Source organism: Callospermophilus lateralis, chromosome 6 (assembly GCF_048772815.1).
Source record: "Callospermophilus lateralis isolate mCalLat2 chromosome 6, mCalLat2.hap1, whole genome shotgun sequence".
Classification (NCBI taxonomy): Eukaryota; Metazoa; Chordata; class Mammalia; order Rodentia; family Sciuridae; genus Callospermophilus; species Callospermophilus lateralis.
This window is the reverse complement of record NC_135310.1, coordinates 104,012,316-104,029,197: the sequence shown is the minus strand read 5'-3', so window position 1 is coordinate 104,029,197 and position 16,882 is coordinate 104,012,316. Positions and strand designations below refer to the sequence as shown.

The window sequence follows — 16,882 nt, the reverse complement described above, 5'->3', positions numbered from 1 at the left end:
CTTTAAGTTACCAAAATAAAATGTCTTTAAATGCCTGTAAAATAGAAAAATTGTGAAGAATGTGGATTGAATAATGAATTTAAAAATTGATAGTTTAATCTTTAAATTAATTTTTGAGCTTTTATTCTCATCTTTAAAACACAGCCAGATTATGTGATTCAGTGTAAGTAGGTTGACATTCGCAATTACGTGTCAATATGAACTCAAGAAATCAGTCTTCAGGGAAGGTACTAGGGAGTGAAACTAATAAAATTATATTTTTATATATACACAAGTTAGCCACAATGAAACACATATTATCTATAATTAATAAGCACCAAAAAAACGCTTTAAGAAAGATCAGCCCTGATTCTGATATTATTATGTTAGTACTTACCCATAGCCAATGACTCCTCCCTTTGGCTGAGTCACCACTAATGCCCCAAAAGTCATATTCAGAACATTCTGCAGCACTCCAGTCTGTTGAGCAGTGATGATTTGGCGAGCCAACTTCTGTAATTTGCTACTTGATAAGGATGGGATCAGTTCAGAGCTCCTTACTCTTGGCAGATCACCAATTTCAATGATGATCACTTTTGAGATAGTTTCCATAGTGGCTGGTGGTAAGATTGTGTCTGAGCTCATTTCCATGAGAGTTCTACGCCCACCAACTCTTCTATAATGACTGGCACAGGTCACAGTTGGGCAATTGCGCTTTCTTTTGGCTCTACTGTCAGCAATGGTCTTTAAGGTCCCTTCATTGCCAGGCATCTCATGAGTAAATCTGATTTGGTTTTTATCAATCTGAAGGAAGTTAATCAATCTCTCAAGCATCACTGTTTCCCAGCCTTTTTCTAGGACTGAAATTGTCACAGTGAAGGCCAAATAAATGGAAAGCCCTGTGCGTATTTCGATGGGCTCCTCTCCTTGCAGGACAACATACAAGAGGTTATCCATGATGTTGAAATAGTTGGCACCAATAGGCTCATCCAGCAATGAGGAAACTGATTGCACTAGGGTAGGTGGAATAAAATTTTCCCCTAAGAAAATGTGGGGTCTCTGGAGCTCATGGTAAAATACAGCTAAAAGAAACTTAGAGGTACTTTTGTTTCCCAATAGGTGAAAACGTAAAACTTGAGGAGTCTGATCTACAAAGCAGACCTTGGTGATTTGCCTGGTGGGTAAAATGGTATAGAAAGTGGATACAGGCCTAGGGGTAGAGCAGAAGGTATTGGCATTTACACTACTAAATACATCAACAAAACCACTAGTAACAGATACAACTGGATATACATTCTGGATTGCCCAAGTGATATCAACATTTTCAATAATTAGGAGTACTTGGTCAGTCTGTTTGCACATAAAGCCTTGTATCAATGTTCGGTAAGTACATTTCTGTTCTTCTCTATATGTACCTATAAAACAAAGAAAAATAAGTGACACATGAGCCATGATCACTCAAAGATGATCTGCAATCCATTACTCCCATTCTCTGTAACTTCCTGAAATATCTATTGAACATCTAAATGTGCTGGATTGAGAGTACAAAGATTTTTTTTTTTTTTTTTTTTTTTTTTTTTTGGTGGTGCTGGGGATTGAACCCAAGGCCTTTTGCATGAGAGGCAAGCATTCTACCCACTGAGCTATATCCCCATCAAGAGTACAAACAAAGAAATTGGGAAAAATATGAAAAGATATATGCCTTAAATAATAGCTGTTTGTTGTATTTTAACTATGCTACATGATGTATATTATTTGAAGTTGGTAAAAATAATAATTAAGTGTAAAAAGAGTTGGATCAGTAAAAGACTTAAGTTAGAAATAATCACTAAAGAATTTGGAGGAAAAACTTTTTTTTTTTTTTTCCCACTCTCACACATGCTATACAACACAGAATACTTCATCAAAACTGCAGGGATGTTTCTCCCCACCAATAACCAATTCTCCCTCTGACCCCAATTGGATGCCATACAACTTAAATCAGCTATGACACTACCTGTTATCATCATCAGACCCCACAGGATAAGGGCTTAGTCTCACAAAATCATCCCCCCACACACACTTCAGATACTATCACAAGTCCCAGGTGTGACTTGTGCTTCTGACTAATCAACTGTAAATCAGGGTTCCCTTACCCTGTCCTTGGGATCAATTAATTTGTTAAAAAGGCTCAGCACTCAGGAAAACACATTATTCATGTTAAACATTTATTATAGAAGATACAACAAAAGATATAAACCCCCAAAGGGAGGAGATGCATAGTATAAAGCTCATGGAAAGAGGCAAAAAAAAAAAAAAATCCACCTGGCACCTCCCCATGTTCAGCCATCCAAAGGCTCCCCAAACCCAGTCCTTTTGGATTTTCATAGAGGCTTCATTATGAAGGCAAACTTGATTAAATCATTGGCCTTTGGTGCTCAACTCAATCTTCAGCCCCTCTCCCTTCCTTGGTTGTAAAGGGGTGGGGCTAAATATTCTAATCCTCTAGTCACATGGTAGGATCCCCTGGCCACCAGCCAACAGCCTGAGGCTATCAGGAATCCAACAAAACTCACTTCAGTAGGACAAATGATGCTCCTATCATCCAGAAAATTCAAAGAATTTAAAAGCTCTGTGTGAGAAGTTCCTATCACACAGAAAATAACAAAAATCTCAGAGGTTTTGGCTTAGGAACCCCTAAATATTAGTACAAAATATTTCCTATCATCCATATCAAAGGGGTTCTAGGAGCTCTAACTCCATTGTAACAGAGACCAATATATGTGATTCTCACTATACCAAAATATCCCAGCTCCATAATGGAAAAAGACTAAGGGAGAAGCAGTAATAATATTCAAGTCAATGGACAAAGAGGTGAATTGGGGGGGATTGTAAAAGAGAATTTATGGAGGTACGCTAACATTGAAAATACATATTATGATTGGATTGTAAAAGAGTTCAGATGTCAAACTTCAAAATTTTCTCACACTTTCTTTTCCCCCAAATATAAAGAATAATGAAGAGCAGTAAGATAAAAAGAACAAAGTAATAATTTGGGAGAATTGTTGACATTAAATAAAGCACAACTTGAGGATGGTCAGGCTAATAAAAAATATTTAAAGAAATATCATTATCCATTATTCCCACCATTCCTAATTGCCCTATGAACCTATGATAATTCTCGTTCTGAATCCCCCGTGATATTTTATCTCCCAAAAAGATTTCCTTTGCTTTAAAATAAATTTTCACAAAATATTTTTGCATTGTTTTCTAGATAGTTTGAATTTCCCTTAGTGCAAGTTCTTCAAAGTAATTTGAAGAATTAAAAAATATCAAAATTACTAATATAAGAAACACTGTTTGAACATAATCTATGTTTTCCCCAAGTCTTCCTTCCATATGATATTATTATAAGTCTATTTCAATATTGTCCATGATATCACTAGATTTAATTACCAAATGTTGCCTTGGAAATATAGAACACGCTTTCCTTTACCCTTGAAAATAATAGCAAAAACAATGATGGTAAAAAAAAATCACAACAGAAATTACAAAACATTTCAAACTGAATAATCAAAATTTTAACATAAGAAAATATGTGGGATGTGGTTGAAATATTACCTCTAAGGAAAGTTGCAGTGTTGAATGCTTATATAAGAAAGAACAATTTAAGAGAAATGCTTTATAATACACTTTAAGAAATTGGAAAAACATCTAAAATACAACTTGATAATATTAACTTGCATACTTATAATTTTCTAAAAGAGAAGATCTTAAATGTCCTCACACAGAGATGCATATACACCTAACATACACACACAAGGTAAACTGTTGATGGATGTTAGTTAATTTGATAATGAAAGTCATTTCACAATGTATATGCATCTCAAAACATCACATTGTACACCTTAAGTATATATAATTTTTTCTCATTTATGCCTCATTATATCTGGAAAAGGACCAACATGTCAAGAGTGAAAAAAAGAAAGAATTCAGAAAAAGAACACACAACCTGAAGTAAGATGAAGTAAGGAAATAATAAATTTGACAGTAGAAATCAGTGAAATTGAAAAGAGACAACCACAACAATAAAACAAAACAAGAAAAAGTGAACAAAGTGTTCTTGGGAAATAACAACAGAACAATTAATCTAATATAGACTGACCATAGAAAAAGAAAAAGAGATTACAAATCACCAGTTACAGGAATGCAAGGTTTATTATTACAGATCTCACAATAAAGTATAATTTAACATTACAAACCTTATGCCAACAAATTTAACAATGTAGGTGAAATAGATTTCTTAAAAACTGACACAGGATGAAACAATTTTGAATTGCTCTATGCCTCTTAAAGAAATTGGGCTTATTAAACTGAATGCTGAATTATTCAATTAAGCAAAAATTTAATTATCATATTCAAAAGAATTGTCACTTTTACACGGTATGTTTTCTCCTTGTGGTTCAATAATATGATAATGCAGATTTTAAGTTAAGAATTATCTTCAAAAGCATGGATCCAATTGAAGTAAATTCATTGAATGATCTTGGTGGCCATAGAAATTATGCTTTGAGACCCTGGTGACCAGTCTCAATTATAGTTATATCCTTTCCGAGTGACAGTTAGCTGGCCTTTCCTCATGAAAAATCCTTGAATCACATTGATTCTCCTTTTCTATGTTTTAGAGTTCACATATATATATATATTTTTCCAGCCATGATGATGTCATTGATTAATCATTCACATTCCACCCAGTTTTATACATCTCTGGTTATTTATACATCTCTCCTTCTTCCTGTTTCTAATATAAGAGATATAATGTCTTCTAAAGTGACCTCTATGGACTGCTAAATTCTTAGATATGATTCTCAATTAGTCTCTGCTACTAGATACCTATATGTAATTAAATATCTCACCTAACCAAAGTAGGCAAACTTGCCCTTAAGGGATTATTGCTCAAGGGCAGGACTATATCTCATACTTAAATTACACAAAGATTAGCATCTTACCTCAAACATAGTAGAAGCTCCATAATACATATTGGATAATTAACATGTAATATTCTTTTAAAAGTTCCTCTTGTTCTGTTATTCTTTCTAGGCATCTAGTGATAAAATTATTCCATAGCTCAAGTATTTTTAAGACAATGCAAAATAAAAATGATAATCAAGACTATCAAATATTTTATTGTATTTTCCCCTAAATTGATGATTAATATATGATAACTCTGAGAAATTCAACTATTTCATGAGTCCATAAGATGAAAATTATGACTGGCTATGTTTACATAGATTTTCTTCTGTTCTTGATTCACATTGATTTGTTCACAATAGACTGTGACATAGAGTGTTTTGGGAATCACTCATTTATTCATTAAATAAACAAACATGGAGGTACATGAATTTTTCCATAATTACATTCCTGATAACAGGAGCATTCTAAGGCTAAAATAACAAAAGTGAAACATTTATTTTAAGAGTCAAGTACTCTTTTGAAGTAAGAAGGTATAGGGACTATTTGTATACATACATACTTCTTCAAAGAGGTCCACTGAAAAAGTCCTTTTAATTTATTGATTGATTTTTCCAATTCCACCCAGAAGCAAGTCCCCCCCAAAAGTCTAGTCCCCCAAAACATCTCTGCCCTCAGGATTCCAGAGCCTCTATTCATCTATTCAGCAGTGACATTGGATGGAGAAGAATGGAGCTGACCCTCTTTATGGCAGACTAGACTTAAAGATGGCAAGACTTTGAGTCAGAGAATAAGGGAAAGAAGGAGAGAAGGATTTGAGTTAGGAAGAGTTAGAGCTTTGAGGTGAGCATTTGAGAGGGCACAATCCCTGCCGAAAGTTTGTGTAACAGGCAACATGTACACTTGTGAGAGTCTAGCTAGGGCTTCATGCCCATGAGTAAGGTCAAAGACTATGAAAAATCACACATCTTCAATATTCATTTGAGTTCTGTGTGAGTTGGATTAAAAGATCTAGAAACTAAGGGACGTGAATAGATATTCACTGGAGTTCCATGTGTATGTTTAAACAAAAAACAGGAAGAAGATTTTGTTACCTCATAACCTCCCTCTTCAATAATAAAGACCTAGTTGTCTTATTGTCAGTAGTAAGCATGGTACTGGGACTAGGGATTAAATGACAGGCACAGAGGGCTTTTCCACTACATGTTAACTATTTGCTGGCTTAAGCTTAGCCAATTATCTTCCTGACTTCAAAGGAAAAAGTGCAATGCCAATTGCATGCATTGTTCCCATCCCTAATTATCCCCGCTCTTTTTTCTCTTAAAATTCTGTGTATGAACATCTTCTGTGAAAGGAATAAAGCATTCTGATTTCTCCAACATTTAGTTGAAAATTTACCACCATGACCTTCACGAAGTTGGTGATTAGTGCCTTGTAGTAGTCTGTTTCCTATTGCTAATAACACAGTACCATCAACTGGGTAAATTATAAAGAAAAGAGCTTTGTTTTGGCTCATAGTACTGGTGCAAGGTCTAGGAAGCACTTCTGGGGATGACTTCTTGCTGTCAGAGTCCTGAGGATGGAGGTCCTGGCATCACATGGTGAAAGAGATGAAGCTAGTGTGAGTCCTCTGGTCTTTCTCTTTTCATAAAGCCACCATAATTCAGTCATGGGGGCTCCACCCCTGATGACCTTGTTCCATCCTAATCACCTCTCAAAGACTCCACCTCTAAACAACAAATAACATGGTTGTATTCTGTTTCCACCGTAGTGACACCTCATAATCAGGATTAAATTTCAGCATAAATTTTTGGATGAGACAAATCATATTCAAATCATTATTTAAGCACAAAGCATTTCAACAAACATTGATTATTATAAAATAATCTCCCCATGCTTTCCTCCCATATGATCAAGGACACACCTATTTTGAATAAATGTAAATACAAAGAATAAATTTATCCTTTGGTTTAGATCTTCTTGACAAAAGAAAATTTTTGCTATCCTAAGAATAACATTATGCAAAAAAAATCTGTAATAAATAACAAATTAACTATGTTTAAGGCTACCCAGGCTTGTGAAAGACACCTTGTTCCTCTAGTCCTGTGCTACTCAGCAGTCAGAGCTGAAGTTTTTTGACCACAGGATGATAACAATGACAGGAAGTGACTTTCTCAACCTCTTCATAAGGAAGATGAACCTACCAGTGAGTATCATTTACACAATGGAAGCAGGGGTTTATATAGTTGAACACATTGCTGTAGTTAACTAGAAAAGATTCTTTTTTTAAAAGAAGATAAAACAGACAAAACCAACACATAATCCCACCAAACAATTACACAGTAATCTCTGGTAGTACAAGCCTACTATTTCTATGAGTTTTAACAATAAGATTTCAATCAAAGGAAATACTTGACATAGGTTGAAAAGTCAGTTTTTTTAAAAAAAGTATTTAAGTCTTTAATGTTATTGAAGCAAACCAGTCTGATACTCAAGATAAAATTGTAAAAAACATTTAATAGATAACTCAGAGCTTCTTAAAGTGGACAAGGAATAAAAGATGGATGCTTGTATTTAGATTCAAGATAAAGTTCTACAGATAAGAAATCCCTGAAAAAAGAGACTGAGGTAGGAGAGCAGATGATTGGCAGAGTAAGCTTCTTGACAGGCTAAGGGAGAACAGAGTCCAGAGCTCTTTCAAAAGCAAGTGAGACTGGATAGGTTGAAAGATGCGTATCTCCCATGGAGCATAGAGGAGGGAGAACACATGTGCAGGTGGAGGTGGGTAGGAGGTGGAGGTAAGTAGGAGGTGGAGGTGGGTAGGCACTCTTTTCTGCTGGGAGATATGCAACAAATCAAGATCATCAGCTGAAAGCCAAGAGTGAGAAGGGAAGCAAAGTGTTGGGGGGTTGAAAATTAGGGGCAGAAGGTTGGATGGAACATTTGTGGATTGAGAAAATGGGGTAAAATACTCACTGTGGAAGAGGCATAAACTCAGTATTACATGAGGGTATGAGTCTATAAATGCAGGCAAAAATTTATAAATTCAAATTTAGGAGTAAGAACAAATATTATTTAAAATGAGAAAAAGAATCACAACACAATTGTAAGTTCAACAAGCCTTATATATAGCACAAATCTGGTAGAAACTAGGGGAAAGAAATGTTTTCTTGATACTACCAACTCACCTCTATATTTTTTCCTTTATTTCTGATTATATATGTTTGTGTTGCTTCTTTTTATGATAAAGATTGTAAGATTTACTATAAATGTCTTACAAAGATAATTCAGTCTTTTCTTCAGTCTAGATGACTAAAACCTTTTTTTTTCCTAGCATTGATAGTTTACAAGTTCAGTTCTTTCAGCTCCACAACTCACTTTTGGTATGTATAAATGTTCAGAATTGTTAAAAATATAGGATATTTTATGATTTTTTCTCCTATAATAAGCTGTATTATCCAAATAAATTTTCACAGGCTGTCATTTATGGCACTGTCACTTCAACACTACATCTCCTTCACCTCTTGCTTTATCTTTGCATATCCTAAGACATATTCACATCACACCTAGGATCTGGTTCCTATGTGCCATAGCAATGGGTAAGTAGACTCAGATCTTCAGTAGTAATTTCATGTAAATTGAGTGTGAACCCTAAAAATAACTCCCTACAAATCCAGACCAAACATGTGTCTAACTCAACTTCCCCTTAGCCAGATTCCAGAAAATGCTATGGTCAGTCCATTGTCACCTAACCCTATAGCACTTATGTTGAAGGGGAATCTAGAATTGAAAGAGAGTGTAAACTTAACTAACATTAGCTAAAATGTCTTAACATTAAAGATTTTACAAAAGCATAGATCCATGCAAACACATTGCTAGGACTCTTTTAGGATTCCTGGAAGGGACTCATGTAAATGAAGACCCTACAACCTAAACTGCATTGTCTTCACAGTAAATTGGTCTGGGTTGCAGGGAATATGAGCCAAAGCCTTGACAGCCTAGTAAAAGCTCAGACAATTAAGATAACAGGTTCACTTAGGGCTGGGGTTATGCCCAGCAATTGAGAATAAGAGATTGGGGGTCACAATATTAATAGTATCTGTGAAAGAATTAAAGGGAAGCATAGATCATTTAAGCTTCGTCCGAAGGAAAATAAAAGGAGGTGGCAGTTGCATATGGGAGAAAAATATACATGTAACTGGGTTTAAGCACAAATAAAGGACTTTGAACAAGTGAGCTAGAAAAACATAAATTATAGTCTGATAGCAGGATATCTGTGTTCATTATTTTGAAGGTCAGTGGTGATGACAACTTCAATGTTATCATTGTTTCAGTGAGTGGTAAATGCAGTGAGTGAGAAGAGAAAATATCCCTGATTTTAAAAAATTTAATAATAATGATAATTTTTATTAAAATCCTATCCCTGTCAGTTATTCCTCTAGAGAAGACCAAAAGATAACTTGAGCAACGAGAGTCTGAATATACAACAAATGACCATACTATATAGAAAAATGAAACTCAAAAAACCTACCATCTACAGGAACCAGTCAGTCTACTGAGCCACCCCAATATCAGCAGCAACCAGTTCAAGAAAGGTAAACAATGACCCCTGAATAGCCAATACTTGATTAATAGCTGCAAATTTTTATAATAATTCACTGTTTTGCCACTAGCCTCCAAGCTAGTCGATTCTAACCAAATATACACCCCTAGCCAATCACATCGAATGCCCTATTTAGTTGGCTCACCTACAGTTTCTCAGACCAACAGTTTCCTCTCAGGGTGCACCTGAAGCCCTCTCTCTTCTCCATCATAAAGACTTCTCACTCTACCTTTGAGTCTTTGCAAAGATAGGTGATGACGGCTGACTCTCTTGCTGTAGCAAATTCAGGATATAAAGTTTTTGTTTGTTCTCCTTTGAGTGATATTTATTTCCAAAGCAGTCAAGGTTTTGGCCAAATTATCTACCTTGATAAGAATCATGTCAGAGTTAGAATGGGAAAGAAACCAGCGATCCTGTCCCTATAATCAGAGAATAAAGAGCAAGGCCTACTATATGAGCATAAGCCATGGGAAACAGGGAGCACAGATAGTAAGCCAGATGGGGGCAGCCTGGGAGGTGCAGGGGTTTTACCTAACGGGTGTTACTCAGAGCATGGGAACAGGAAGGAAACTCAAGATCTGATGCTGTGACTTAAGGGGGCCTTAAAGGGAGTGCACATTTTTACAAGAAAGTGAGGTTCCAACAGAAGCAAGAGGGTGAAAAGAATGCTCTTTGAAGTTAAAAAAGCTCATGCTGATTTCAGCTTCAGAATTCCACGCATCACTGGGAGCAAATTTTGGAAAAGGGGTGTAAACGGTTAGATGAGCTCCTGAACATCTCAGGAAAGAGATGTTCATTCTGGAGGTGGTAGAAAGTGGGTGGTAGATAGACTGTTCAGAAAAGGACACTGCATCCTCACACTAAGGGTATTATGGAAGGTATGGAATATGAGAAGGGAATCTGAGGGCTCAGGCAGTCTTTGTCCCTGGGGGGCTCTGAGTTACTACTTAAGCAGATTTTATATGGACAGGATGGTGGTCACCCCAAGGTCATTTCTCCCAACATAGAATGATTGCTTAGGCAAGCTGTAGGCACATAAATATCTAACAGGAAGTCTACAGACTAGTGGTGTGAAAACTGGAAGGGGCGCAGAATGGACAGGCCAAGGACAAATCTTGACCCTACAAGAAGCCTTTACATCACATGGTTAGCAGTTTTTGCCTGCCTGCCTGCCTGCCTGCCTTCTATCTTACTCTTCTTCCCTAGCCTCCCTTATCTAAAACCTCTTGATAGCAAGTTTAATGATTCTTAATTCATAGATTAAAAAATAAATGAGTTACAGGGATTCTGACCCAATGTACTATTTAGTAGTAATAATGAGGTAGAAGAGGGAGGGAAAAAAAAAACATATTTCTAAACTTCTTTCTACATATGCCTCTGGCAAAATGAAATGTAATCTAAGCAATTTCCCTTTGGATTGCATTTAGACGTGAGGTTCAGGTGCGATGACTGACACTGTGAGAGAGGGCTACAATCCTTAGGGCTTTTCTGTACCATTAACAAGCACACAGGGAAAGAATTTTGCTTATTGACAAATCACATATTTGGTGAAATCTCATTTTTTTTAAATATTATTATTTGGCCTTTTAAATAAATATTTAAAAGGAGAATAAAAGTATAGTCACAAATATAAAAAAAAGGTGATAGTAGAAAAATGATCAACAAGTAATCTTGATTAGGCAGTTTTGCAGCCTAACTTGGAATCCTGGTCTTGATAAATTACTCCAAGACTTTTTATTTTTATTTCTCCAGGACTTACCAATGATTAGGTGATGGGGTGGTTTTTATCAGTATCTTACCATTTTTCCTCCAATGTCATCTCTAGAGTTAATCAACTCTAGCATCTCAAATTTTGGCAGGGGGCAAAACCAACACATAGGGAAGCAGCACAGTCGTTTCGATCTTCATTTGGCAGAGAGCACACAGAGTGATTACTTAGGTACCCTTAAGAGACGGTGCACACAGAGCCAGGCAGCCTCACAGTTCAGTCCTCCAGCTCTGGTGGGTAGGAGCTCATGGCAACAGTCTCACATCATTTCTAACTTGGGTTTCATTGTTTTTTCCTGCAGATTTCTTTCCCTCCTGCTTTTCTCAGTTGGAGAAGGTTTAGTTTTGAGTAATGATTATCTTTCCTACTTGTTTTTGTCGTTTCTTTTCTCACTTTTCCAAATGGCCTTATCTGCCAGTCACAATTTTTGTGGTCTGCAATTCTGATCACTTTTAAATGAAACCCATGCTGGCTTTGGTAATCATAATGTCATTTACAATTTACCACTAAACACATTTATTCAGTTAGTAGCACACTGGAGAAAGAGAACTCCATATGAACTCACCGTGAAAGGCCTAATCTGATTATTTCCTCATGAAAATCCAGGCAGGGGTGCTTGTAAGAGGGGCTGAGGGAAGAAGGAGAAAAAGCAAGGTCTGGCCACAGCTGACTCTGATAATCAATGTGAACAGATAAGTGATCCAGCCTGTCAGGGCAGCCGCCCCGTCACCCCGGGGCATTCTTCTCAAAAAAGGCAAGAGTGGACAGCACTTAATGAATGCTGAGTGACCAGTGAGTATTGGCTTGGCATATGCTATTGCATTCAAGATGGACAAGAGCAGTGATAAAGTCCAGAAGCTCTTCTCTAAGTGGGGGAAATTAGATGAAGCAGGTTGTATATGTGTGTGCATGTGTGCACATGAGCACTTGCTCTGGTACACTTTGCTTTCTAAAAACATCCTGGACATGAACTATGCTCAGTCCACCTTTCCCTAGATTGGAAACCATGGATGTAAAAACCAAGACAAGAGGTGAGCTAGATCTGTCTGGAGAAGGAGGAAGGGGAACAGGGGTGTGTGTGTGTGTGTGTGTGTGTGTGTGTGTGTGTGTGTACATACACTCAGGTTGCTTCCAGGGTTCTAGCAAATATTAACTTTGTGTCAATATTTGTCCTTCCTGTCGTGAAATGAGGATTTTCCACCTCATTTCACGTTTGAAAAGAAAATATGCCAAAGGGGTTGTCTTTGCTAGGGAAAAAAAAATTAAAAGGAAAGATAAAAGAAAGAAACAACTTCTATTTTTTATTTAGAAAAATGGATCAGAAGGAAAGAAAAAAAAGTATTTTTAAAATAAATGTTTTGACTCAAAGGCACATAGAATCCTTCCATCTTCCCATTTTCAACAAAAGAGAAAAATTTATGTGTTTAAAATTGAATGAAATACATCAACATTAATGATTTTTTTTCCTCGAGGTTAACACCACCATTTCCCTCGATAATTTTTTAGCCATTTTGTGACAAATTTCACAATTTGTGGTACAGTAAAATATACAAGATTTTGACAAACACAAAACGTATGATCATTCTCTTACTTTCAAGAAATGAAAAGAAATCATTTACAATTTTTTTTTCTGTCAAACAACATTTACACCTCATTATTTCTAATCTAACAAATATAAATAGGCACAGATCAAATAAAGTGAAGACAGGTTGAATTTATCCCCATTTATATATGTTGTCACAGGTCCTCAGGCTATGAGGAGTGACACTCCAAAATCTCAAAGCCAAGTTCCTAAGTATACAAAGTTAGTCAAAGAGATCTTCAGTAGAATTATTAAAGAAAATATGTTTTGGTCATATTAGTAATGGTAGTGCAAAATAGCCTGCTTTTTCAAAATGAGGAATGCTAGCTAAAAATTATGTTTTTAATAGCTTCAAAATAATAGGTGGATATTATATTTGTAAAGTGAAAGTAACTAGAAGTGATGCTCTTATGCACAATATATTCAATGTAGATGACAGGAAACACAATTTTGTTAATTTAAAGTCTGGAACAGAGGTCTTTAAAGTCTACTGAGTGACCATAATATGGAATCTCTAGTTATTACAAATGACATGTACGCTTACTTATATTCGGAAATATATGAGTAAGTTGCATTTAATTATAATTATATTAATTATATTAATATATATTAATTATATATTATATATACAATTATAATAGTAATTATTATAAGTCATTTGAGAAATGTAAGTTCATTTGGTTGAAAAAGTACAATGAATATTGAAATTTTTAGTTCCTGGAATTTCAAAATAAATGCATTTACAGATTGGTTTTCACAATTTGTTACACAGTGGCACTTAGGAGAGTAGTCAATCACCTCTGGTACCATTCTCAGTGAGGACAGCAACTCTAGTGACAGTGCAGTAAAATGTCTTTCAACGCTCTGGGGTCCTGAGACCCCCCACATGAGAAGACAGTTCTAACAGAACAAAGATGATGTGCAGTTTAACAGGAAGTTGCTAGTTGGGAGGGTGCACACATCTACAGGTATAGATAGGGCTGGTCACCTCAGGAGCTACAGATCATACCATCTGTCTCAACACTATGCACCATCTCATCAAAGTTCTGTACTTAGCTCCTTTTTCCATGGGGACACATTTCCATGTGAATCTAGAGAAATGGAAAACCACATAAAATCAGCCATTTCAGGGTGCCAGAAGTCCTTCTGCCTTCACTAAGTTCTTATGGGTGTTTTTGAATGTTTTCTATTTTTTTAATAAAAGTGTTACTTTGAGAAAAATAATGATCAGGAAATAAAAAATAAGTAATGAAGGACAAGTAATGGGTCATACATGTAGAAAGACTTTCTTCTGACTCATCTATTTTCAATTTTATTTTTACTTTTTTAGATTAAAAAAAAAAAAAGCCCTTACTTTTCTCAACGGAACACTAGTGGAACAAATTCCAGCAAATATTCTATATATTTTTCATTGTGCTAAAATGTCATCATTAATATACAGTGGAAATAAATGTCTTGGAAAGTGCTATTGTATTTTTGCTATTTTGTTGTGATATAATTTCACCTGCAAATAACAATGAATTTGGTCCTATTCATGACTTTTATTCTTTGACTACTACACTGAAAGCAGCCGGGACAAATTCAAGTTCAGGAAGTACAGCTTACTGAGTGAAAGATCATTTTAGAGTTGAAGAGATTTGCATTGCATTCTGCATCTGCCACTTTCTAGTTGCAAAACCTTGGTTCTCCTCTCTCTGACTTAGTTTTTTCATTTGTCAAAGGGATTAAGAATTGTACCCAGTTAGGCTGATGGAGAAGGTTAAATGATATGGAACATGCACCAAGTCCACAGCAAACTTGTCAATACATATAAGCTGTTCCACCTGCCATAATCAGAAAAGGAATATTTTTAAAGCAATGTCACACTTGCTTTTGCCTTTTTTTGCGGGGGGGTGGGGTGGGGTGGGTGGGTTATTTCCTCTTTTCCTCACGAAGCAACTAGTATTTGCCTCATAGTGTGGAATAGCATGTATATGTGTTGCAAGCATTTATATGAATGTTGATCAAAGAGGCAAGCTACAAGTGAAAAACAAGAATCTATGTTTTAGGCAAAAGAGAATCACATATGTGTATGTACAGATGTACATATGTACATATGGGTTTGCATGCACATGCACATGTGTCTATCAGTAGAGCACTTATTTTATTCCTTTAATGAAAAAATAAAAACCTTGCAAAATCCAAGATGGTTTTCCCTTTCATCTCTTCTTAACTTTCCCCTTCATTCATTTTGTAGTACTCTCCATCCGCCCCACCCTTACTCTCCTCCTCCTATTTCTCTTTTGCTAGCAAACCTTGCCTGCCAACTTTAAACAAAGCAACGTTCATGGGTTAGTTTAAAGGCAGGACAGCCAACAGCATTCTTTACAAAATAAGATTCCTGGCACACTCTTTCCCCAGAATGATAAACTTATCACCTCTCCAGCCCTCGTTCTGAAGCAGCGGCAGTAATTTCTGCTGGATGCCAAAACTGAAATGAATGTGACTGTGCCATGGCCTGCTCTGAGCTGTGGCTATAATGAGATTTGAATGGGAAGCCCCGGACACAATAAATCTGCGCCATATGTGACCATTTCCTGTGTCAGTTCCTTTCTCATAACCAGTGGAGACTTTTTTTCCCCCCCTCTCATGACCCCACACCATGACTCTGAAATCTTTCATGGCTGCTTATGGGCCTCAGGCTTTTTACAGCAGTTGTATAAATAAATGAATTTGACAGCAAACATCATAACAGTTAGCAGTAATGTGTGTTCGCCACAAGTGCCTATACTGCTCACTGGAGAAATGGCAGAGGAAACAGCTTGTTTTGTTACCTAAACAAAAGTAGTTTCATTTGACAAGTGGTGAAAGAATTAGTCAAATTAACTTGAAATCCACTAGGACTATTTTTGCCAACTCTCCCTGCCAGGGAAATGTTCCCAGCTCCTCAGTGACCGTGACTCACAGGAGATAAATTTCCCCCTTTTATTCTGAGATAAAGATCTGGGCTGGGAATACAAAGCCTTTGCCTGATATTTTATATTAATCTTCTTTGCAAGTCAAGACTGCCCTGTATGGGAACTCAGGTACAGTGAAGAGTTTCTAAGAAAGCGTGTGGCAGAAAAGCCACGCCAGATGTTTTAAGTAAAGAGCAAGAGAGGTATCAGTAATGACCCAACTCCCTGATTACCTGTGGATAGCAAACTGAAGCTTATGAGTTCTTTCTTTCCTTTTGCACTGACTTTATTCAAGAACAAAAATCTGTACACCAAAGTTGCCTAAGTAAAGGGATTTGGCAGCTGGGTGCAGTGGCACATGCCTGTAACCCCAGCTATCAGGGAAGCTGAGGCAGAAGGATTCCAAGTTCAAGGTCAGCCTGGGCTACTCTCCAAGACCTTATCTCTAAAGAAAAAAATATATTTAAAAATTGGGCTGGGGATGTAGCTCAATGGTATATAGCACCTCTGGATTAAATCCCTAGTACTACCAAAAAAAAAAAAAAAAAAAGCCAGGGCGGGGAGGTGGTGGTTAGCATTTTCTTCATAGTTTCAGTAAAAAAAGTTGCCAATATTCAGTGACTTTTTAGTCAATTTACATAAATAAAAGGAGCCTAAATTTTGCTCAGTTGTTTGTAAGACCTTCAAAACACGTCTGGGATTGAGGATGTGGCTCAAGTGGTAACCCACTTGCCTAGGATGAGTGAGTACATGAGGCACTGGGTTCGATTCTCAGCACCACATAGAAACAAAATAAAGATATTGTGTTCACCTAAGTATAAAAAATGCTGGGAAAGATGGTATAGCACAGTGGTGATTCTCATGACTTTGGGTCAATGAACTATGGTGCCAACCATCTGCATTTAAATCTTGGCTCTGTTATGTTCTCTGTGACTTTAGTCAAGTCACTTCATGTCACTGTGCCTGAGTTTCCTCCTACAAAGAGGAAAGTTTAAAGATATGGTATTGTCTTGGTCTGTTACTGTTGCCATAACATAACACCCCTAACTGGGTATTTTATATAG

The 16,882-nt window shown here is 36.4% G+C and overlaps 1 protein-coding gene across 1 annotated transcript in view; it reads right to left on the bottom strand.

Moving 5' to 3' along the window:
- Pkhd1 (PKHD1 ciliary IPT domain containing fibrocystin/polyductin) overlaps positions 1 to 16,882 on the bottom strand; it is a 429,388-nt gene that overhangs the window by 37,876 nt on the left and 374,630 nt on the right. Inside the window, exon 60 of the mRNA XM_076860094.2 lies at positions 377 to 1,394. Within this exon, the coding sequence (XP_076716209.2) occupies positions 377 to 1,394 (1,018 nt within the window). The remainder of the gene's footprint in view (positions 1 to 376; positions 1,395 to 16,882) is intronic.